Source organism: Camelina sativa, chromosome 15 (genome assembly GCF_000633955.1).
Source record: "Camelina sativa cultivar DH55 chromosome 15, Cs, whole genome shotgun sequence".
NCBI classification, from domain to species: Eukaryota; Viridiplantae; Streptophyta; class Magnoliopsida; order Brassicales; family Brassicaceae; genus Camelina; species Camelina sativa.
This window is the reverse complement of record NC_025699.1, coordinates 30,051,655-30,062,807: the sequence shown is the minus strand read 5'-3', so window position 1 is coordinate 30,062,807 and position 11,153 is coordinate 30,051,655. Positions and strand designations below refer to the sequence as shown.

Genomic DNA, 11,153 nt, shown 5'->3' with positions numbered 1-11,153 from the left:
TTTCTTTTTTTTTGTAGAACAGAAACTATAAAAATCAGATTTTATTCCAAAGAAATATTGGATTTTTGTGAAGTGCATGTTAGATTCATAAGAAATTGAGTCGGGTACACTCTACCGTCCATTTACTTTGTCTTCATGTGCAATGCGTGACATTTCCAACCTTTCGTATTAGTCATTTGATTTAATACTTTTTCTGATATATTTTGATATCACAAATAATAATTGGACCAAAATCTAAACAAAAACATCAAGAGAGATATGAATAGTAGGACCAAAATAGAAACAACGAAAGAAAAAAAACCATAAAAAAAACGTTGTGATTGAGACTTGACTTTGGCTGGCTGACGTGAATAAAAACATGGATAGATAGATTAAAACAAAAAAAATGTAGCTTGACCTTTTAAAATTCAACGAGCTCTCGTGACCACCTCCTCTTTCCCTAACGCAGAGGACAAACACAAACACCGCACTGCTAACGACGTCGACCAACCGCGTTCCACTTGAGATCTAATGTAATTTAAGATTACGTCAATATATGTTAGAAGTCCTACATCCAATAGTTTTATTAGTGATACTTCACTATTGTGGGTGCGTATGAATTGGTTTGGATTCCCATTTTCGATGTAAAAATGCTTTTTCCGTTGCATATTCCTAGCTTCTAACTTTATTTGTTCATGCCAAGAAATACAAATATCGTTTCAAGAAGATGGTTATGAGTTTGATACTTTGATTCAATAGTTTTTGGCGGGTTAAGTAACTCACATTAGTCACATATGCATTATAATATATGATCGTGCGAAAATGGTTAAAGATTACTTTTAAAATATAAGAATTCTGAAAACATCAACATAACATTTTCTTCATAACTAAATAAATACTTTTAAAAGTTCAACTGCTTGTGGCACGATTGACAAACATTACAAGTGAAGCCTATATGTTTTTTAGTTCTTCTTTAACAAATACTCCTTAGAGCTCAAAGTGGGTGCCAGCAGGAAAAGCTTGAGTGTTACACTTATGAACTAATTAATGATTAAGTAGCCACCGTCATAGTTATATTATAAATTAGTATCGCTTAAGCTTTGCCTTAACGACAATCAGACGGCGAGAGGAGCGAACCATCATCGCACACCAAGTTTAGAAAATATTACTTTAGAATTTAGAATATTATTTTAGAATTCAGAATATTCTTTTATCAACAAAGTTAATCCATATACTGACTAAGAGCCACGTCATTTTCTCCATTGCCATCACCGCGTCGTATACTATATGATTGCATATACTTTATAATTTACTATTCGGACAAAACAAAATATCTCACAAAATGAATGCGAACCTCTCATGTATTGATGGAGTCCAAAGTCCAAACTGCATTCTCGTTTTTCTAAATGTTTTTTTCTGTCTGCTATTCTCACCATGTGGAATCTTTTATCATTAAGAAAAACTTATCTTCTCTATTCGTAACTCAATTTTAAACATTTATGTAAAAACTGTTTAGTAGTATATATCTCCTTATCAATTCTCAATTTGTATCTTATTTCTATGTTCCGAGTCTCAAGCTATCTAGTAACAAATCTTTCATGAAGATCACATTGGTTTGCACTTGCACTCATGCAAGATGTTGGAAGAAAAAAAAACAAAAAAAATTTAGTTACACTCTTGAGATGGTTTTTTAGAATAATTGATCAAGATCAACACATATGACATCAAAATCAATATCAACGATGAGACCATATTTTATTATTATCTTACATGTATAAATTTTTAAGAGATCTTTTTAAACCCTAATATAACACAAGTATAAAAGGAGAAGAAAGTTTTCACTAAACCAAAACAATGAAAATGTGATTGATAATGTGTAACTTCACATAAAAATAGAATGTTTTCACTTGAGTCAACTAAGTGGAGCAAAGAATATGGTATGGGCTACCTACGTCAGAGTAATTGCAAGATGAGCTTACACCAAGGAATGAAGCCCAATTATTTATTCATCTGATCCTAGTGGAATCAAAGAAAACGTTGCAAACTTGCAATGATTGACTCTGAAACTAGTTCAAAAATTAATATAGAGAAGTTATATAAAACTAAAAGATAAGAGCATGCTAATAGCCATCAATTATTTTACATTTATTCAAAAAGAAAAAAAAAAAAGCAACATCAATAAAATGTGAATCAAACTTGCGATTATAAATGAGTTATCGTAAAACATCAAATCACAACAAGCGGGGATAGCTCAGTTGGGAGAGCGTCAGACTGAAGATCTGAAGGTCGCGTGTTCGATCCACGCTCACCGCATTTTTATCACCATTTTATTTCTTATTTTATCACCATTTATGATGTTAGATGCAAGTTGCAACGCTCAATGTAATTAATAATTACTTAATGAATGGAATGAGAATGTCAATTATTTATTTTGTTGATGAGCCAGCCATAAGTGGACATTTCTTTATTTAATGTGTTAAGATTTTTTTTGAAGTCATGATATGTTTTGGTCTGTTTACTTAGGCATGCGTAAAGTGGTGGTTATGTGATTAACGTCCGTGAACATCATTATCAGAAACTGTGATTATGTCCTAAATGAGTCGGAGACTGTTGGTTGTACTTGTATGTCCTATAGTCCTTGACTTGAGTAAATCAAAAGTTATAAAATGGAACTTAAGCTATGATGCTGTAGGCTAGGCCTATAGCATATGGAAACACCTTTTGCACGTTACAGGATGTTGAGCTTATCCTATATGAGATATGATGATACTTGGCTTTTGCTGGGTTAGGTCGAAACTATTTGGATTTATGATCAAATTTGACACTCCAAAACGAGTGTCGAATTCTTTAGTTAAGGAATGGGATATTTTAATTCATATGCTATATTTTCTTTTGTCAATGCTTCATAATGAATTAATGATCACGACGTTCTCTTGAGTCTTGACGATGCTTTTATAAATATTTTGCTTCAAAGTTAAAACTCTCAAGTTTTAGGAAAAATAAAACATATGAGAGTATTTGACTTTTTAAAAGAGGTCTGGTAGTCATGGATCTTATTCGAAGTTGGTATTGACCTCTGAAATAGAGGTCTCATTATCCTAAGGATTTAAGCTTATGTTTATACTCGCTTTTGTTCTATCTGGAAAAGCCGAATATTTGCAATGATTTAAAGTAATCAAAATTATTTACATATATATGTTATCACCAAAATGTTAAAAATTATTTATGCATATATTTGTTTGAAGTGAAAGCACAAATTTTTGAGAAACTTAAAAATCCATTTTGATTGATATGTGGTTTACGTCAAACAAATAATATAGAAATTTGTTGTGTTAAATAGCGTCTCGTGGCTTTAGTGTACATTATAAAAAGAGAAAAGAAAAAAAGAAAAACACATTAGAACAAAATATATAATATTTTCTATAAATTCATATATTTAGATGAAATATGTACTAAGATTAATTAAGTAGATTAATCATATATTTGGCATTTCATGTTTTTAAAATATGATTCCGCTACTTTTTGTTATTTAAATATTTATCAAGTTTTCACGTTTGGGAAAAATGATTCTATTATATAATAATAATATGTTAAAAATATATTTAACTAGAAAAAATAATATGATTAATCTTCTTAAATTAACTTATTCAGTGTTTTTTACTATTATCTTTCTTTTTAAGTCTATTACTATATGTTATCACCAAACTAAGGTTGTGAATGGAGAAAATCCAAATGCCGTTTAATTTTTTTTTTTTTAATGAAAATTGTACTGTAAACACCAATCACTATCTTTTCACAAATTTGCATTTTTTGTAAAAAAGAAATGCGGATTTGTACAGAAGATATAGATTTGGACCGCTTTTTCAACTGAAACCATCTATTATCCAGCTGTTTTCGAACAAAAGCATTCACATTATCTAAAAACAAAAATTTATTGAGATTTTATTATTATAATAATTAGATATCTTTGTGTTTAAACTATGTATATGCAAAAGAAAAATTTTAAACTTCTCTATATACTTTTTCTCACTTCTATTTAAGTTATTGTCATAATACTTTTAAATAATTTCATAAATTTCAAACTATAATAGATATTAATAATTTAGTAATATATACATATAAACATTAATAACTCCAGTTAATCTTATAATAAATAGTTTTATTTTTGAAACTATTATTAGTTCTTTTTATTGTGTAATATCTTTGATAAATATAGATATTTAAGGTTCTTAATATTTTTCTATTAACACAAAGCAGATAATAATTTACAACTATATTAAGTATTTATATTTTAAAATTTATTCATATAATTGTTGTTACAATAATATATATATACAAAATAAAAATATTTATTTATTAATACAAACAAATTAGAATATATAATTATACTAATTATTAATAAAACAATATGAAATCCACACCGGAAATAGTTTTTCACCATTCAAACATTATTTCGTATCACTTATTTTCTATAAACCACACTTGTCCTGCAAATATTTTTCTCCCGCACGAACCGCAGTTGAACCGTACCGCACAATAAAACTGTTTTACCTGCACAACCAAATACGCTGTTATCATTCGGACCCTAAATGTTAAGAATTAATTAAGAGAAATTCCTTTAAATACCACTAAAAAAGTTTTTTTCCAAAAATACCACATGTTAGTTTTTTTTTCCAAAAATACCACAAAAGTGTTTTTTTCCAAAATTACCACTAACACAAAAAATTGAATTTTAAGAATGTAGAATTTTTTTTTATGTTTGGGTTGACAAATTTAGTTTTAGGGTTTAGTTTTTAGGGGTAGGGTTTAGTATTTATAATTTAGGAATTAGTTTCTAGTATTAAAACTTTAGTTCAATTATGTGGTATTTTTGGAAAAAAATACATTTTAGTGGTAGTTTTGGAAAAAAAAACTAAATTGTGGTATTTTTAGAATAAAAACCTATTTTAGTGGTATTTATGACAATTGCCCGTTAATTAACAGATGTAGCTAAAATCATACGGAAACCATGATGCATGTTAGCTCGATATCATATAGTCCGATTGGCAATCATCGCCGTAACGAGACCGTCAGGGAAATGACAATTACTATTTGAAAAAAGAGTTCAATCAAAAGCAGTAAAAGATCACTAACAACGAAAACAGAATACAGTTTGGTTGAAAGCTTGACTGACACATACATCTAAAGCTTAAAGGATGTTTGTGATTAGTGTTAAGCTCCGTTGAATACCTGTACCAGTTACTATAAAAAAAACAACGTAACAAATTTTGCTATGCGGTTCTAACGTCATTGTCTTCAACATGCAAATGAGACATTGACCATATCTACGAATAGAAGCTTAATTGTGAGCATAGCTAATTGCTGAATCTGTTCAAGGAATTGTGTCAGGAAAAATATTTCATCAGCGTTTAGGCTCTAGCTGTGTGCTAAAAAACTGTGACATTAGTAATTTAGTATAGTTCTAGGAGTCTAAAGCATAAAGCTTTCTACACGCGTTGCAATCAGCATGGTCTAGAAAATACCTACGAACCACATGGAAAGTGATTGCAAACAATTGTTAGACCCATCTTGACAAAACAGACAACATGTCGGTTGTTACACACAGACATTTTTGCCCAAAAAAAGAAAGGAAAAAACAAAGACATTAACCGGTGATACAATGCATTACCAGAGACTGCAATCAACCGCGGTCAGGTTACTGACTTTTGGGGACAAAAGAAAAGGTCGATAAATATAGTAATATACAATCGACAGTCTAGCTATTTTTATTACAGGATCTCAAAACACAAAGCCTTGTAATACTAACAAGTTTAATGCAATGTCAATTAGCTCATGTGTTTGGTATAAATATCTAAATGTTATGAAAACTTTAGTTGTAATCAAAGTTTTCATTACATGAAAATATATGAATCCTTATCTAGCTAAGAACCCTATTCACATGGACCATTTACTTGGGCATAAGATAAAGACACTATATTGGTCATATGGATTCTCTAATAATTTTAACCAAGTCAAAACAGTGGGAAGGAAGGAGAGAAAAGAAAGAATAGAAAGTGCCACCAAGTCGTAACCCAGAAGATCACCACAAGAAAGTATCAACATAAAGAAACATTCGAATGTAGTTTATGAAGTTAATTATATTGAAAAGAAAAAAAAAAATCTTCCGATCAATTTGACTCGGATCCTTATATACATAACATCTTTCTTTCTGTTTTAAATAATAATGCACACACAAATCTCCCCACTTAAACCGAAATATCCCAAGGCTTAGCTTCAACAGCTGCGGTAAACAAAACAGCCGTTAACCAATCAGATGAAATATCGAAATTCATCAATTAGTTTTGTTTGTTTATGATATGAGAAAGTTACCTTTAGAGAGCCATTTCAGCTTGTAAGGCAGCAAGTTCATCATCCTCAGCGGTAGGTTTCTTCTGAGCTGCAGGACGAGTAGGTTGCTTACCTTGGGGCACATGGATTGGAACAGGCTGAAGAAGTTGCTCTTCTAGCTCCGTCTCTTCTAGTTCTTGAAGTTCTGCTTCCAATTCATCCTGTGATTGCCAATAAAAATACAGTTAAGAAAAAGCTGAAACAGATTTTGTGTGTTTTAGTTGAGTAAATATATATGATGATGATGGAAGGGGTGTAAAGGAAAGTTACCTCATCAAAATCAGCAGCAGTCCCAAATGGAGCTGACAATGCTTCCTGGATCTGTTTCATGTTCTCGGTTTGCTCGTTGATCTCATCCATTGTCTTGTCAACATCATCAATGTTACTGCAAAACAAATGTGTTTGAACACGCACACTTAGTCGCTACTAAAATTTATCTAGGCTCAATAATAGAAAAGACATACGTTGCTTTCTGCATAGCTTTCATGGCAGAAGCTCCGGTCCTCAAAGCATCAACAGTCTCTGTAGTTGCTTTAGCACCTTCTAACATAATCATCTGTTTACACAAATAAAAATATAGTTAACTATATAGTAGCAAAGTCATAAAACGTTTCAGTAACAAAAAGCAAAAAAAAACACTCACTTGATCATGAATACGGAGCTGGAAATTCCCAAGCTGTTCAACTTGTTGCTCATATAACCTCTTCCTTTTCAAACATTGAATCGCCGCTGCACAATAACAACACCAGTAAAAAGGTAAACACAGTCAACCTAATGACAACGCAAACACACATGTCTAAAACCAAAAATCTGATTCTCATTATGAATTCGATCAGAACCGAGAATTTGGGGGTTGGGGGAGGACTAACCGCGTTTGTTCTTAACGCGAGAGAATTCCTTAGCTTTCTCAACCTCTCCAGCAGCTTTCTTAATAAGAACACCCTCCTTCTTCTCTAGCATCTCAAGAGTCTAAGCAAGAACAATGGTTAGGAATTGAGATAATCACAACACAAAAATATATATTTCTCACACAAGAAGAGAGTACCAAAACTGGCTTATAACAATGCAGAGAGTAATGTATACCCAATAAGACACAATCCCAATTCACAACCATAATATATAAGAAAAAAGGAGTAACCTTTGTTCCTCGAACTATATATAGCTGAATCTCTAATCCACTTATAAAAATCGAATTTTTTTTGGTGTTGACATTTTAAGTTTGAGATGGTCAAAAAAGATAGAGATTTGGGGTGTAATAGTTACCTCATTGAGCTTGTCTAACGTCTGGAGAGTATTAGCCTCCGGCTTAGGTTTACCAAATAGCCGATTCATAAACATGGTGACGATTGTTTGATTAAATAAACAACTCTCTCGATCCTATGCCCAAACAAAATCGAAAGAATGAAATCAGGATTAACCCATTAAGGATGAATTGATCAATCGAAATTAGGGTTTCTTTTTTGTATTCTAACAAAAAAATTTGGAATCTCAATCTAGAAATTAGATCTCGAAGATGTAAAAAAGGTGAAGGATTTGCAATCGACAGAGAGAATAGAATTAAGGGTTTTGGTGATTTGAATCTGTTAAATCGAATTTGATTAAGAAACAAACCTTGATGGGATTTCAGATGAGAAGCTTTTTGCTATGATTGAGATGAGGAAGCGAGGAAGATGGCGTTGATTCAAGTTCTTTTTTTTTTTTTTTTTTTTTTNTAAAATAAATAAAAAAATCTTAAGTAACTAATGTCTTCCTACCTGTATTTATTTATTATTACAGATATCATTACTTATTGGTTGATATTTTTATTTTTGAGATTGATTGATTCGTTCTTATTCTACCCTTATATATTTATGTAATTATCTCTAAGAAAAAATTATTTTCAAATTATAAGTTTAACCAGTCTTTTCACGGATTCCTACTGTTTTTTTTGTTTTTTTTTTTAAAAGGTGTTAGTTATTTTCCTTTTAGAAAAGGTGTTAGTTATTTTCCTTTTAGAATTCTGATATTTGATTTTTATAGTATAATTATCGTAATGATCTGATAATCTATTTTACGTTTATAAAATAAATAAATGGGGGAATTTCGAAAATTCTCATAAATAAAAAGATAGGATTAATATACTAAATTTTGTTGGGGGAATAAACAATTAGAACAGGCTCAAATTTTTGAAAGTATAAAAAATTAAGTACTTGTTTTTCTTTAACAACTGAGATAGTTTGTATTATATTTGTCAAAATGTTTACATAGTCTTGCTATATAGCAAATTGAAGATTACAAGTTGTCGGTGAACCAATTTTGTGGCGACTTGATTACATTGCCTTCTTTATGTTTCTGTTTTGTCATAGACTTGAGTAAGTTGTGTATATTATCAGACACTGAGTAAGTTGTTCATATAGTTAACACTTAACACCATGCGTGCCAAGCTTCCCAGTACTCAAGTTTGCATCCTTTTCCTTTATTTTATTTTAAACTTAGTAGTAAGAGTTTTCTTTTAAAAGTCTCCTAAATATATGTGTTAGTGTTAGTTTCGAAAACAAAACGTTGTATTTTTCAACATGTCCCTGTGTCGGATCGGATCTCAAAGTCTCAGAAAACTATAATCTTAATCTACATTCTTCATGAACAACATTACTATATAATAAGATCTGAGAAAAAGTTTATAAACCCAATAGTCATGGGCTAAATTATTTTTAGTTAACAGTCTTATGCCCAGTAAGAGCCCAGCTGTCTTAATCTTACTGAATTTAATTATATGTCTCAGTAACTTCTTCTTGATGACATATTGAATTTTTTTATAAATAAAATATAAAAAAATTGTGTGACATCGAATTTTGTAAATTTTATTTGGGTAGAATGATGGAAGTGTTTTAAAAAAATCTGTTATGCTGTTTGTTTGCTTGTTCAAGCTCTCGTAAACACCAAATCTGTCCATGTTTATTAGTTATTACATATATCCTAGCTTGGCCCATTTGCAAGCACTAAACATTTTGAAGTTAAACAAAATCATGATGTATAATTGTATATTGCTCTTTTTCTTTCAGTAAAACAAAGAGTTTCGTAGATGTAAAATCTAATTCTTATTCGTTTTGGATAGTAATTGGATAATATTTGAATTATCCATTCATTATCCGGTTCGTTTTTTCCCCTAAAACTATTCACTCTTTGTAACGTTTCGGATATTCGTTTTCATTTTTCATTATCTGAATGATCTATGCATTACCCAATTCGTTTTTCCTTAAGTAATTAAATATGGGAAAACAACAATTTTTTATATCGTAGTTGTGTTATATTTATACTTTTGTCCGATCAATAGCCACCATTATATATCCCAAATTTTTATCTAACATATGGAGGGCTTAAAAATAGTATCATTAAGAAAAAATGTTTTTAAAACCAGAGGCTCGATGTATAAATAATAGAGAGGAATCAAACTTCTATTATATGCAAATGATGTAAGACTCCAGAAGAATCATCTTTCTCCACCGTTGTTTTGAGAAAACTAGTTGAGGACCACTTATTATGATATTGATAGCGACTTACCAAAACCATAAATTAACTCTGTTTTTTTTTTCAATATGAAAACAGCACATATATATATATATATGACGTAAAAAACCACTGTATTCTTTCATTTGTGAAAGTTTATATTTTATTCACGTCTCGAGTTCAAATCTCAAAAACGACATGAATATAGTTGCGAGCTTTTGGTTTTCAGTAAAATTTGATGGTGACAATGACATGGTGTGGGTATGTATGCTCATCAACTTACGTTTTACCTATTACAGTAAAATTTAGTCTTTAGCCACCAAGTCACCAACATAAAAAAAAAAAACACGTATTGGTAACGTTGGACGTTGTTTTCAATTTTCCATTAACAAAACGAGCAAACACATAATGGTTTTCTTAGATATTTTTTTTTGTCATTGTCAGTGTCGTGGACAAAAAGAAACATTAACCTGATATTTGAGCTTTTATATGTTTTTGTTAGATCCGTTGATAAATTGAACTTTTATTTGTTTTAGGTTATATAAGTTGACAATTAATAGATTAGCACGTCGTTTAGTGATATTAATCTATTGATATTGTTCAGAATGTTTCACTAAGTAGGATTACCATTCTGGTGATTGTTTCAATTCATTATTTGAATCATCACAAAATACTATTATACTACTGAAATATAAGCATGAGTCGCGGCTTCCATCTAGTTGAGTTTGTTTACAAGGTTTTAAAATTAGAGCTATATATATCCGAGGTGGTAACTGGTAAGCCGGTATATATCACGGTTTCCTCAACTTTGTTGTGCGGGTTGGCCTGGTTGTTCATGAAGTTTGTTTTGTCCATCTACTTCACCATATTAATTTAGTTATGGCTAAATTATAGTTTAAGGCTGATTTGATTTGTTTCATTCTTTACTATGTTTCGAATTATACTCAATTGTGCTGGTTTAGTTCCGTACAACCAACTAGTTTACTTGAAAAAAATGTTTATTATTTTTGTTTGATTCGATTTTGATGGAATGTCTACTGACTACCACCGGGTTTGAACAAGGATTTTGCATAGTTTTAGTATTAAAAAAGTCTAAAAAGTAGAAAGCTAAAGAGTGAGTAGTATGTTGTTGTTAGCACTTTATGCATATAAAGATAATTCAAAATATTAGCTTTCTCGTACCGAACTGATGTGAAATCTAAAATGACTTTGATCAGAAAAGAGACACATGCACTCAGAAAATAAAAAGGTGTTAGCTAATAGCTAGATGATGTTAGATCCCACTGAATTTGCCAATACCC

The 11,153-nt window shown here is 30.6% G+C and overlaps 1 protein-coding gene and 1 non-coding gene across 2 annotated transcripts; one reads left to right on the top strand and one right to left on the bottom strand.

The window, feature by feature from the left end:
• Positions 2,220 to 2,292, top strand: TRNAF-GAA. Its single transcript has one exon. It is a non-coding gene; the product is annotated as a tRNA-Phe (tRNA).
• Positions 6,024 to 8,096, bottom strand: LOC104747913 (vacuolar protein sorting-associated protein 32 homolog 1). The gene is made up of 8 exons (XM_010469622.2): positions 7,978 to 8,096; positions 7,630 to 7,743; positions 7,236 to 7,335; positions 7,010 to 7,095; positions 6,831 to 6,922; positions 6,637 to 6,751; positions 6,349 to 6,527; positions 6,024 to 6,259 (listed from the first exon to the last, which is right to left on the bottom strand). The coding sequence occupies exons 2-7, from the start codon at positions 7,702 to 7,704 to the stop codon at positions 6,351 to 6,353; spliced, it is 645 nt and encodes a 214-aa protein (XP_010467924.1). The 5' UTR covers positions 7,705 to 7,743; positions 7,978 to 8,096; the 3' UTR covers positions 6,024 to 6,259; positions 6,349 to 6,350.